The sequence below is a fragment of the Gorilla gorilla genome, chromosome 6 (genome assembly GCF_029281585.2).
Source record: "Gorilla gorilla gorilla isolate KB3781 chromosome 6, NHGRI_mGorGor1-v2.1_pri, whole genome shotgun sequence".
NCBI lineage: Eukaryota > Metazoa > Chordata > Mammalia > Primates > Hominidae > Gorilla > Gorilla gorilla.
The window spans coordinates 111,671,695-111,685,751 of NC_073230.2; the positions used below are offsets into that span (position 1 = coordinate 111,671,695).

The window sequence follows — 14,057 nt, forward strand, 5'->3', positions numbered from 1 at the left end:
TATGTAGTTATCCACTGATTCCACAGGTAGCATTTTGGCTTTTTACCAGTCTTTGTTTTATAATGAACTGATTAGTCTTTCTCTTACTAGGCTGTGACCATAGATAAACTGCAGGGAAGTTCTGTTACTGTATCTACCGAAGATGGTTTGCTGAAAGCCAAGTATCTTTATACAGAATCATCATTTCTGTCTTCTGCTGCTGGGGATATTACATTAGGAAGTGTTCATGGTAAGCTGACAAAGGCATAATACATCTGAGACTTTCCACATAGCATGAATTTTAAGAGATGACTCTGTAGTTGAAAAAAGGATCAGGAAACTGGCCTTTTAAATAATGAAATGCAGACTAACCATCTTTTTTTTTAAAAAAACCATAAAAATAAAACGACTCATAAAGCTAATTTTATTTTATTTGTGCAAGAGATTAAAGATTATGCTGTTATATATGGAACTAATAGTAAGTCTAATTTTTAATGCATTTCTTTTTTCTTTTTTTTTGAGACAGAGTCTTGCTCTGTTGCCTAGGCTGGAGTGCAGTGGCGTGATACTGGCTCACTGCACCCTCCACCTTTCACGTTCAGGTGATTCTCCCACCCCAACCTCCCGAGAAGCTGGGACTACAGGTGTGTGCTACCACGCTAGGCTAATTTTTGTATTTTTAGTGGAGATGGGGTTTCGCCATGTTGCCCAGGCTGATCTCAAACTCCTGGGCCCAAGCGACCCACCCCCTTGGCCTCCCAAAGTGCTGGGATTACAGGTGTGAGCCACACTGCATCCAGCCTGTTTTCTTATAATAGGAAACAAATAGCAAGGAAATACATGCAGGAGATGAAGTAAAAGCAGTGTTAGGTAAAGATGGGTACTGAGTGATTGCTTTTATGTTAACATAAGAAAGCTGAGGGTTAAATTAATGAAACATTTGGTGGAAGGTAATTATAGCAACTCTGATACTAATTTTATTTTAAATGTTTTGCGTGCATTTGTACTGGCACCAGGTTTTCTCAGCACCCTGTTGTTTCCATTTTCTTTGATAAATATCCTCTTGTGGTTTCTAAATCCTGTCTCTGCAAGAAATATTACATAGTTAATGTTTGCATTATTGAAAGAAAATAAGAGTATAATGATGAGGTGATATGGCAAAGGGCATGCTGGTGTTCAGTGTCACTCAGCCTGCTTCTTGAATTTCCACAGAGCAGATGATTCAAATCCAGGTATGTTTTCTGAAATATATACAGATAGAATTAATAATCACTAATCCAGTATAACACATCTGCTAAATGCCTTTTGAGCCATATTCCAGGAAGTACAGATTCGGACTTTTTCCATATATAGTCCATTCATTTCACCTCTATAGTAAAGCTGGATATTGGTATCTGTACACTCTGGCAAAACCCTCAGATTTTAGTTGTGAGCAAGAGTTATAGAGTGGCATTAGAAAGCATGGTTAGTGCTAATCATGCTATGTAGCAATTTGGCAAGTAGTCTTCTAAAAAAAAAATTTTAAAAAGCATACTTATATGCTTGAAATAGTTCTGGAGCCTCAATGTAATGGTTAAACCTCAAGCATTCTTGCAAGGTTAAAGTATTATTTGAGCCCAAAATAGCTTAAGTACATATGGAGCTGTATCCAGATGAAGCAAATGGTTTTGTTACTTATTCATTTATTTATTTTTTATTCAGTTGTACCTTAAGTAGATCTGGTAGTTTGCAACTCTTCATAATTTAAAAGTGACTTTTATATAAGCATTGCATTTCTAACTATCTTAATCATAATGAAAAGTACTGTGCTTAATGTATTTAGTAGCTTTTAGTGGAGAAACAATTCCTTATCAAGTCAGATGTGGATTAACATCCACAGGAAAAGCAGTCTGTTCTCTGCAATGCTTTATACCATGTTTACACTAAATTCATAATGTTTCTTTTTTACATTCTTTTAAGTTAGATAAATTGAATTTGGTACAGTTTATCATTAATTGCCTAGATGGTAGTAAAACAGGTGGTCTTTTTTGAAGCAGTCCTCAAAGTACTCTAGGTCTGTTGATTACTTAAAGTAGCTAAAATGGAAATACATTGCTGGAAAAGAAAGTTAATTCCTTAGCCTTAATAAAACCTTTTTATATTTACTGACCTTTAATATGAAATCAGATACCTTTCCTTAGCTGGTTTAAATCTAGGTCCTCTTTTGGACTATTGTTTCAGGTTGAATTTCCCTGAAAGCATACACTCTGGAATGGAAATTTGAGCACAGCGAATTTACTAGGGAGGCCTCTTGGGACCAATGTCATGTAAAGGAAGAAAGCCAGATTTCCATGGGAGAAGTTGGACTGTGATACAGTTTCAGTAACCCACACGGAGAGCTCTGAAGGTGGGATGGTCCCTCAGAGTTGTCTCAAGTTGGGGTGAGAGGAGCTGGACGTTTATATCCCCAATCATTAGAGGCAAGCTGCCCCAGGAAGGAGTATGATCTTGGGCCGAAGTGACTCCTTTTTGCTAGGTAATTCCCAAAGAGGGCTGACAGCTGAGGGCTGTCTGCCAGCAGTACTCCAATAGCTAGGAAAATAAGCCCTTCAGTTATGATGTGGGATCTGGATGAGGAATATAGCATCTACTACAGTTATATTTATTCATTCATTTGACACATTTATTGACCACCTACTGTGTGCCAGATTTCCAGGCACCAAGGGTGCAAAGTTGGGCAGGAGGTGAAACCTGTCGTTAAAGAACTCAGAGTAGAGTAGAAGGATTAAATATACTTTCTTATTTTCTCAGTTACTACCATCCCCTTTGGGATGCTACTTCCCACCTCATTTCCAGTGGTCCATTATCACCCTGCCTCAATGCAAAGAACTCTTTTAGATGTTTCTCACAGCTTCTTTTTGTAATACTAGTACAGCAATGAGAAGGAGAAGGGGAAGGGAAAATTTAATCCAGTTTCAAATTATAGTTACTTTCACAGAAGTAACTGTAGAAAAGCTTCCATGTTCAGCCTTGCTTTCTCTACCTAGTCCTTGTTCCTCACTCTGCTTTGGTTTTTCAGCATATACAAGAGAGAACTAAGACAGGAAACCTCTCTTAATTCCATGGACACACCCCAGTGCCTCGACTTTTAAAAAATCACCCTTCAGACACTTCTAAGTTTCTTGCCTTCCTCTCCCCTGTCACCTCTATTTCCATCCTTGTCCTAAGGGATTGTATGAACATGCTTTTGGAGTTTGTAGTCTGGGGTTTGGGATGGGAGGGGTACAGGAGAGCAGGCAGTGTCTAGTCTCACATCCTGGTGGGTGAGAAGATTAGAGTCATGGCTGGTGAAAGTTTTCTAGTTCCTGGAATTTTGGTGGGAATTATTTCTCCCAAGATCTTCCCAACCTAGAACTCTGGATATATATTTCAATGAATTCTTTGTGCTAAATGCTGATGGTTATATAATACAAATTAGGCATATATTTTGGCTATATTTAAATAAACTGGCTTGAGAATCTTAAAACTTGTTTTTATGGGAAAATACATTGCTATTTCTAAACATTTGACTTACAGAAAACAAACTGAGAATATATGCATTCTTGGTCAGGATTTATTTACTTTAGCTTCTTTTTTCTTAAGCAAGGCTTAAACTAATTTTTTTCCAGAGAGAGCAGAAAAAAAAAATCCAACATATAGATGTTGTAAAAACCATTTATACACAAATATAATGCAGTAACTTTCTTTTTGGTAGATTTTACAAGTAGAGTTTGGAGCCTTTGTGCCAGTAGGTGGGGGGGTGGGTGGTTGAAAGCAAACATGTATTGAGTACCTAAATTGGCCAGCCCCTTTTACTTAATGAACAATTGGCTGTTCACAGATGAGGAAAACTAGACTTAGAAATGTCTAATTGTTTACTCTCAACTCCACAAGTTAATTAGTGGAATAGCAAGGATTTGATCCTAGTTTCTTGGCTTTCTAGGAGAGGTTTTTAAACAGTGAACTTGATTGCAACCGCAAATTCCATCATCACTTTGAGGGCTTCCTGGCTCACTCTAAAGATGTTTCCTCCAAGAAGACAGTACTGTAACACAGACGCACTGCTTCAGCTATGTTCTACATTATAAGTTCCTTGAGTTTCAGGACATTTATCGTGCTTTATGACCGAAAATGTAGATGTTCCATACAGTGTTTGGGCTTAGCTCCATGGTAGCATTCAGGAACTGGACTCCTTCCATAAAAGTGATGGTGCTGTCTTAAGTGTGTGGCTTCTAAGTCTTCCATGAAAGGAAACAAGAGCATGAAATTTATTTTTTGTCTGCATTTTCAATTTTTTTATATACCCTGATGGCAAAGCAACATCTAACATACTAGTGCCGAGTACTTAGAGCATGCCCATTAATGAGGAAAAGAGTAATGAAAGGAGCAATATATCTTTCCTGGCCTTGCAAGTTGATTCCTATGTATAGAGAAGAAAATAATTTATCCTAAGTGTTTTTTCAAGTGAAAATTTTAAGTATAGCTAACTATATTTTATATGTAAGAAACTGAGTAAGCTAATTGACTAGTCATATTTCCTATTTGTATAGTTGGTTGAATCACATCTGTTAAGTGTGTATGCCTTCTACTACAAAAGAAACCAGTTTATTCATTGACTTATTAAATATTCACTTTCTGACGATGGGAATCTAGTGGGAGAATAGGTACTTGAATGGCTTGTGTTTAGATGTAAAATTTTATGACAGTTTACTATCTTGATTTCCTTCTAAATAATCAAAAATTAAATTTGATTTTATATGAATATTTTATTAAATTCTGATATTTGAATATTGATACTTTTTAAAGAATGCTGTGCATGTATAATACATGCATATATTTATATGTATTCTACAAAATACAGTTTTAAATATAAATATGGTTTTTCTGACTCTATTGGAGACAATGAAAAACTTCCTTGAAATGGTTTGCTAGGATTGGTTTTATTTATAACCCATGATTTAAACAAACTGATTCGATTAAGATGTAAGAGTGTTCATGTTACTTGCTTTTGTGTATTTTAAAAACTTATGTTATGATCTGGAACAATGACTAATGAATAAAACTCTATTTTAAATATTTAGATTTCCTATGTAAATTAGGCTCTATTTTAAGTTCTTTGGAAACATATCTTGATAGATAAATTGCTGAGTATTAGTTCTCTCATTTTCTCTGCACTTCAAAAGTCCTTTGTTCTTCAAATATTTGGCATACATGCATAAACTTTTCCTTTAGTAACTACTTTTTTATTTTTGAAATTTTCAAGAAGTACAATTTACATGAACTGTACAAAACACAGGTGATAACTTTGATAGCACTCAAAATTTCAGAAGAAATGTCCCAATCTGCTTTAAGAAGGACTTGTAGTCACTGATAAATTTATAAATCTGGTTTGTAAACTTAGAAAGTCAGAAATAATATACAATTTTAAAACACAGAATCTTTTATTGGATTAAATAGATCTTTTCATGACATTCATGAAAATGTTTTATTGAAATTCTAGTATTTATTCCTAGCCTAGGTCATTATGAAGTTTTAATTTGATTATCATTTTGATGCTTAATTTCGAATCTGGACACATACAACTTTGTTTTCTTTGTTTTGTTTGTTTTGTTTTGTTTTGTTTTTGAGAGAAGTCTCCCTCTCGTCCCCCAGGCTTGAGTGCGATGGCTTGATCTCGGCTCACTGCAACCTCCACCACCCAGGTTCAAACAATTCTCCTGCCTCTGCCTCCCAAGTAGCTGGGATTAAGGCGCCTGCTACCACGCCCGGCTAATTTTTATATTTTTTAGTACAGACAGGGTTTCACCATGTTGGCCAGGTTGGTCTCAAACTCCTGACCTCAGGTGATCCGCACGCCTCGGCCTCCCAAAGTGCTGGAATTACAGGCATGAGCCACCGCACCTGGCCACAGCTTTTTTATATGAAATACTAGAAAGGAATTACAGCTTTTTTTTTTTTTTTTTGTGGTGCAAACCATGTAGGTTTTTCAGGGTTTAGACCTCTGACACAAAATATTGATATTTACTACAGTGTCTGTCCTAAGTGCAGCTCCTTAGAGACATGCAGAGACTTGGCTTCCTCAGTTTGTGGCTTCCAAGTCTTCCATGAAAAATGAGACAGCACAGAGGATCATGGAAGAAGTTTCAGAAACCAGGCCTAGCAGTGCATATATTACTTCTGCCCATAGATCTTTGGACAAAATATTTTCAAATGGCTTTACCTAACTGCAAAGGCTGAGATATGTAGTTTAGCAGTACTCTTATGGAAGAAGAGAGGCACACAAATATTAATGGACACTGGCAGTCTCTATCATATATTTATAATTGCTCTTTCACAAATGTCTCTATATTCCTTCTCTTTCCACCTCTGTGATAATTGGTATTCTCCAGGATTTCATCCTTGTCTCTATATTCCTTCTCTTTCCACCTCTGTGATAATTGGTATTCTCCAGGATTTCATCCTTGTCCTATTGTTCTTTCTCTACATATTTTCCTAGGGCATCTTATATGCTTTTGAGTCTGAACTACCCTTACAAGGGTGTTTCAAATCTGATTATTCAAATCTATGTCTCTAGCCCTGACTAATTTATACATCCATCTGGCAGGTAGACACAGCCATTTGGATCTTCACAGACATCTTGAACTCAACATTTCTTGCTTTTTTCCCTTCTTCCCCACTCCCTGAACGTCATCTGTAATGTGTCCTCTTTCCTTGTTTTTATTTGCTGTTTCTGATATTGCCATGTTCCCAATTCCCATGCTATAAATCTGGCAGTGGTCTTCCTGTTTCTCTCTCATCTCCTGCATCTAATCAACTACCAAGTTTAGGCAGGTTTTATCTCCTAAATATTTTTTCAATCTATCTCACCTTTTTCCTGCTAATTTCTACACTTCTGTTTTAGACCCTCTTGACCTCTTGCCTTGATACTAGCAATAACTTTGCCTCCAGCCTTGCCTTCTTCAGATCCATTTCTCCTCACTGCAGCTAAAGTAGTTTATTAGTAATGCACATTGAACATGTCATTCTCTTATTCGGACTGTTTTCTACTGCCTTAGTGACGTGCCCAACTTCCCTTTTCCCTCTTCTGACTGTATGCTTTGTCTTCCAGAATTAGTCTTTTTTCCTATATACATTTTTACCTGTTTTATACCTCTGAGTTCTTGATCAGAGCCTTTGATCATACTGATCATACTGTTTATATTCTGCCTGAAATGCTTTTCCTAGCTTTTTAAAAATCTTGTTGACTTTTTTAATCTTTCAGTACTCAGCTAAAGCATCTTGCCTCATCTCTGGTTTTCTATAAATCCTTGCCTAATTATAAACTCCTCAAGAACAAAGATTATGTTTTATTCATCTCTATATTCTTAGCATTTAGCACTGTGGCTTGCAAATACAAGTGTCTCCCTTTCCACCTCCCCACCCCTACCCACCAAAAACCACAAAATGACTTAATCTTTAAGGATACTTGATTACTCTGTTTGGATTTTAAGAGTTCTATGTGCTTGAACCATAATCACATTTCTTTTGGTGAAGAAAAATAAACCAATGTTTATCTTTAAATTGATTACTTTTTTTTTCCTCTGACCATGCTAGAATGAAAGGTTACAAGCTAAGAAAAACTATCTATTTTCTCAAATACTGGGATTTGTGGAAAACTTATATAACTTGAGAGTAGGGTAAGCACACATAGTTATTATAGACCATCTGGTGTCTGCTTTATTGGAAAGAAGCTTTTACTAAGATTTACTCCTCTCAGATAATTAATTTATTATTTTCAGTGATTGGAGATGAAGTAGGTGAAATCAAAATATAGAAAATTTTGCTAATAATGCCCATTTTGTTGCTTGGTATACTTTTAAATATACTACTTTATTCCACTGTGCATTTGAGGCAAGAAATCCATTTTGTGTTTTCTAATGACTTTAGAATATTTCTGTTTAAGGTAGAGATTTTCTAAATATTTTGATATGAGTTGAAAATAAGTTTTTGTTTACTGTTTTATTTAGAGTTGACAAAAATATTTTGAAGTGTTACTTACAACTAGACAGTATTTGAAACGATTCCTTAATTCCATGGGTTTTTGTTGTTGTTGCTCCATTATGCTTTTAGTACACAGTAGAACTCAAACATTCAAGAAGAATGTTATCTGAGACTCTATAGGTCCCACTATAATTAACTAATCCTCATTTTGTATAGATCTAAAACTTCTATTTTTCTGGTTCAAAGAATCATTGTTTTCTCAAGACCTCCTCACTTTCGTGACAAGCACTAATGATTGGCTTTTTGAGAAAGACCATATTTTTATTTTAAAAAAATTGTAAATTTTTACTGCATTATTAAAGACTAGTGTAAAACAATAAAGCTCCATTGCCTTGATGAGTGGGTGACTGGATTCACTAGCTAAATGACTGTAAAACTTTATCATAGTTCTTTATGAATAAAGTTACGAATATCAGGGACCTGTCTATCTTTTATTGTTCAGGAGGTAGAGCAGTGTCTTAGTCTGTTTTCTGTTGCTATAACAGAATACCTGAGACTGAGTGATTTATAAAGCTTATATATTACAGTTCTGGAGGCTGAGAAGTCTGAGATCTAGGAGCCGCATCTGGTGAGAGCCTTCTTGCTGATAGGGGCTCTGCAGAGTCATGAAGTGGCACAGGCCTCACATGGAGAGAGGCTGCATGAGAGACACCCACACTGGCTCTTATAACAGACTCACTCTTGTGATAGCTAACCCACTCCCTCTATGACCCATTAATCCATTGATTCATGAATGGGTTAATCCATTCATGAGGGTAGAGCCCTCATGACCCAATTACCTCCCAAAGGTCCCACCTCACAGTATTGCTGCACTGGGGACCAAGTTTCCAACACATGAAATTTTGTGGGAACGTTCAAACCACAACAAGCAGTAAAGAGAATGCTGAGTATGGAAACACCCACTGTCTCACACTAGGTGAATCTCCTTAAAGCATGGTTTTCTTGTATTTTTATCCATCTTGAAATTCTTCACTGACTTTTTTGGTGTAGGATAGTCAGTAGACTTAGCACTCTGTGGTTCTACCACAGGTTGCTCTTTACCTACTTTTCCAAACTTTTTATTTGTTCACAAAATAATTGTGTTTACTATGTACTATGCACTGTGCAAAGTTCCCAGATATGAAGCTAAATAAGAAAGATGTGATTCCTGTCCTTCTAGACTTGCCTTATTGGGATCTAATTAAATGAAAGAGCTTCTGCACTGCAAAAGAAATTATGAACAGAGTAAATAGACAACCTACAGAATGGGAGAAAATATTTGCAAACTCTGTATCTGACAAAGGTTTAATATCCTTTGTTCCTTTGAATCTTCAAGGAAGTTAAACAAATCAATAAGCAAAAAACTAATAACCCTATTAAAAATGAGCAAAAGACAGGACATTTTGCTCATTTCTCAAGAGAAGACGTACAAGAAACCAATAAACATGAAAAACTGTTCCAAATCACTAGTCATCAGAGAAATGCAAATCACAACCACAATGAGATATCATCTCACACCAGTCAGGATGGCTATTATTAAAAATAAGTAAAAAAACAACAGACGCTGGCGAGGCTGTGGAGAAAGGGGAACACTCATACGCTGTTGGTGGGAATGTAAATTAGTTTAGCCACTGTGGAAAGCAGTTTGAAGATTTCTCAAAGAACTTAAAACAGAACCACCATTCAACCCAGCAATCCCATTACTGGATATATACACAAAAGAAAATAAATCATTCTTCCAAAAAGACACATGCACTCAACATATTCACTGCAGCTCTATTCACAATAGCAAAGACATGGAATCAACCTATGTGCCCATCAGTGGTGGACTGGATAAAGAGAATGTGGTACATATACGCCATGGAATACTATGCGGCCATAAAGAAGAATGAAATTATATCCTTTGCAGCAGCATGGATGCAGTTGGAAGCCATTATCCTAAGCGAATTAACACAGGAATAGAAAATCAAATACCACATGGTCTTACCTATAAGTGGGGGGTAAACATTGGATAATTATGGACATAAAGATGGCAACAACAGAAACTGGAGTCTACTAGATGGGGGATGGAGGGACGGGGCAAGGGTTGAAAAACTACTGGGTACTATGCTTAGTACCTGGGTGATGGGATCATTTGTACCCCAGACTTCAACATCACACAATATACCCAGGTAACAAACCTGCACATGTATCCCCTGAATCTAAAATATGGAAAAAAAAATTAGTAATCTTATAAGCTTCAGTACACAAACCAAGTTTTTATTCATACACAAATATACTCCTTGTTCATATACTCACAGGAAATATGATGGTATATTAGACCTTCAGATGGATTTTTGCAATTAGGCGCATCTGGCTATTGAGTAAATGAATCCAGTGCCTTTTTTGCTTTTTCCCAGATACTGATACAAGTCAGTATTCATAAGGTATATGAAATGAGATAAAATGAGTTTACTGAAGATTAATTCTGAGGCCAAAGTTATTCCTTTACTTTTTAGTGTAGTTTTGGAATTATTTTAGAAGAGATAACATCATTGCTTATATTTTCAGTAGAATAAATATGAGTTCCTGATTCTAGGAATACTTATACATACAAACACACATATGAAGAATAATCCTACTACTTTTGGTATTAGGGGAAAGGGGCTGGGAAGAATGGTTGCAATATTCCATACTTATCATGGAAAACATATTTTCACTAAGACGGAAAGCTTTGAAGCTTCTTTGTTCTGTTTTGTTAGTCATACCTCCATGTATTCATTATTCCTATCTCAAACCACTTTAATTCTTGGCCCAGAAACTACTTTTAATTTAATAGACATGGCAAGTGGCCTGAAAAATAAAAGTAAGTCTTTTTTTCCATACCATATTTTCGTATTACTTGGTTGAAAACTTCGCTTTGTGTGGTCTGATAAATACATTGATATTTAGGTTGAAAATGTACAGTGACTACATTTCAGTAATTTTTTTCACTTACAGGTTTCAGAAGTATTGTTTTTCCTCTGTGCCAGCAGTTATGGTGATTTGTAGTTATGCTATAAAAGCTTAAGGTTTGGTAGTAGAGAAAGAAGGTTTGCAGAGATACCTAAGCCTAGTTATTTCAGAACTACAGCTCAATCTTTGACTGGACTTGTGATATTGGGAAAAATTGCCAACAAAAATAACATTGTAGATATTCATCCATGTTTTAGCATTGCTATGTATCACAGTTCCTTTCTAGATTGTCTCTAGTACATAAAAGTATCTTTTTCTTTTTGGCAGGTAATATAACATTACAAAGCAAGATGGGTAACATCACAGTAGGTACGTGCTAAGCTACTAGTTCGTGTATTTTGTCCACTTTTAAAAATGGGTATATTTGTGATGACTTTATTAGAATAAATGAATTCTACAGTTTAACTGATGAACTTGACAGGATCACAAGTCAAATATAGGCAGAACCAATGTACTAATTATGTCCACTCGAAGAAAATTGCCTGAGCTGGTATTAACAAATGTCTTATATTTCTTGCTAAACTTCTCTGAAGAAAAAAAAAAAGAAAAGAAAAGAAAGAAAAAAAGATCTTACAAATTTCTTGAATTCTTCAAATATCTAAATTAAGTCCTTGAAAGAAAGATATAAATAATGTCACTGTTTATTGGGCTCCAAATGTGTTAACATTTGAAGACAACCTTGTGAATACCAATAACTAGTTAGTCAACATGTATTTATTGAGTACCTGCCATGTATTAAGAATTCTTTTAGGTACTAGGGAACATATTGGTCAACAGGACATAGTTTCTGTGCTCAGAGACCTCACCTTCTCTGAGCCCTGGGAAGAAAGACAACAAGCATATAAATAACAAAAGGTAATTTTAGTTTGTGGTAAGTACAATGAAGAAATAAGAAAGGGTAACTGAATAGAGATTGAGGAAAAAGAAAGCTACTTCAGTTAGGCAGTTGGGGGTGGTCTGGAGAGGGTACATTTAAACCAAAGCCAGAAAAATGAGAAAGAGTTATATAAAATTCTGGATACAGGCTCCCTAGATAGAGGAACAGCAAGTGCAGGCCTTGAAAATGGAAGTTTACTATTTTCAAGGGAAAGAAGGCTGGCTTATGAGGAAAGTGGTAGGATATGAGGTAAGTAAGGCTAGATCTTAGGACCTTGTAGACAGGGTAAGAGTTCAGACTTTATTCCAACTACAACAGGATGTTAGGGAAGTGATATATAATTTATATTTTAAAAGAACAACCTAGCTGTTATTTCATAATGTACCAGAAGGGTTCAGAAGTGAAAGCAGGCTATTAGAAGGCTTAATTTGTTCATTCTACTGTTGATGGACACCTGGGCTATTTCTAATTTTTTGGCAACTGTAAATAAAGCTGCTATGAATATATTAATGTAAGTCATTTTATGGATGTATATATATTTTTCCTCTTGGGTAAATACTTAGGTATGGCATTGCTGAGTTGACTAGGTAGGTTCTATGTTTAACTTTATGATAAACTACCAGACCTTTTCCCAAAGTTCCACTTTATACTCTCATCAACAATGTATGAGAATTTGAGTTGCTCCACATCCTCATCAACATTTATTATTGTCAGTTTTAAAATTTTTTTATATCATCATTTGTTGAAAAAACTTCCTTTCTCTGATGGATTACTTTAGCATCCTTGTCTAAAATCAAATGACTATATAAGTGTGGCTCAATGTCTGATCTCTTGTTCCTAATTCATTGATTTATTTGGTGAGCCTTATGCCAGTGCCACAATATCATGATTACTGTAACTTTGGTAAGTCTGTAAATCAGGTAGTTGAAGTCTTCCAAATTTGTTCCTTTTAAGGATTACTTTGGATATAATAGGTCCTTTGATTTTCCAGTCAGTTTCTACCAAAAAATACAGTTTTGATTATGTTTGGGATTGCACTGAATCACATTGTATCTTCCAATTAATGAACATGGTAGGTAGCTCTCTCCATTTATTTAGGTCTTCTTTAATTTTTCTCAGCATTGCTTTGTAAGTTTCAATGTAGAGGTCTGGCACATTTTTTTGTTAAATTCATTTGTGTTTTTAACACTGTTATAAATCAGACAGTTTTTAAGACTTTGCTTCCAATTGTCTACTGCTGATATATGTAAATACAAATGATTTTTATAAATGGACCTTGTATCTTGTGACCTTGCTAAATTTATTCCAATAGCGGTTTTCTCAAATCTAGAATCCTTTTCTAGCTGAGCAGACATTTTCAACTGCAAATAGAGTTTTACCTCTTTCCCTCCTATCTTTATTACTTTTCTTTTTCTTGCCTTATCAGACTAGCTATGAACTTCAGTATAATGTTGAATGTAGTGATGAGAGTGTGATTCCTTGCACTTGATCCCTATCCTTGTCCCCAATATTAGGGGGAATGCATTAAGTGTGATGTTAGCTATAGATTTTTAACAGATGCCTTTTATCAGATTGGGAGAGTAATCTTTTATTCCTTGTTTGCTTAAAAGTTTCTCTTTTTTTACTTTCTTTGATCGTGAATGAGTGTTGAATTTTGTCAAACACATTTCCTGAATTTATTGAAATGATCATTTTTCTTTTATTAATATGACCAACTATACTGACTGATTTTTCTTTTAACATGATTTACTTGTTTATTATTTTAAAAAATAGAGACAAGGTCTCACTTTGTTACCCATACTGGTCTCAAATGCCTGGCTTCAAGCAGTTCTCCTGCCTCAGCCTCCTAAAGTGCTGGAATTACAGGCATAAGCCACCACACCTGGCCCTTTCTTTAAAATATCTACCATTTACTCAGTGCCCATGTGCCAAGCACTGAGCTAATCACGTTACAATGTAGATTTATTTTGGTTTCTTTTGTGGTGTGTTTTGTTTTTTTTTTTTTTTTTTTTTGCTTTTGCTGACTTTATTGAGACATAATTGACAAAACCGTATATATTTAAGGTATACATGCAATATAATGATTTGATATACATATATACTGTGAAATGATTTCCACGGTCCGTTTAGTTAACATATCTGTCACTTCACCTCATTACCATTTTATGTG

At 35.4% G+C, this 14,057-nt stretch overlaps 1 protein-coding gene across 7 annotated transcripts in view; it reads left to right on the forward strand.

The window, feature by feature from the left end:
• Positions 1 to 14,057, forward strand: part of FAM185A (family with sequence similarity 185 member A) — a 163,509-nt gene that overhangs the window by 12,324 nt on the left and 137,128 nt on the right. For 5 of the 7 annotated variants that reach the window (XM_055392532.2, XM_031012734.3, XM_063708687.1 and 2 more), the window contains exons 4-5: positions 91 to 229; positions 11,278 to 11,319. In XM_055392532.2, the coding sequence (XP_055248507.1) occupies positions 91 to 229; positions 11,278 to 11,319 (181 nt within the window). The remainder of the gene's footprint in view (positions 1 to 90; positions 230 to 11,277; positions 11,320 to 14,057) is intronic. The other 2 variants (XM_055392535.2, XM_055392533.2) reach the window with 1 other exon arrangement.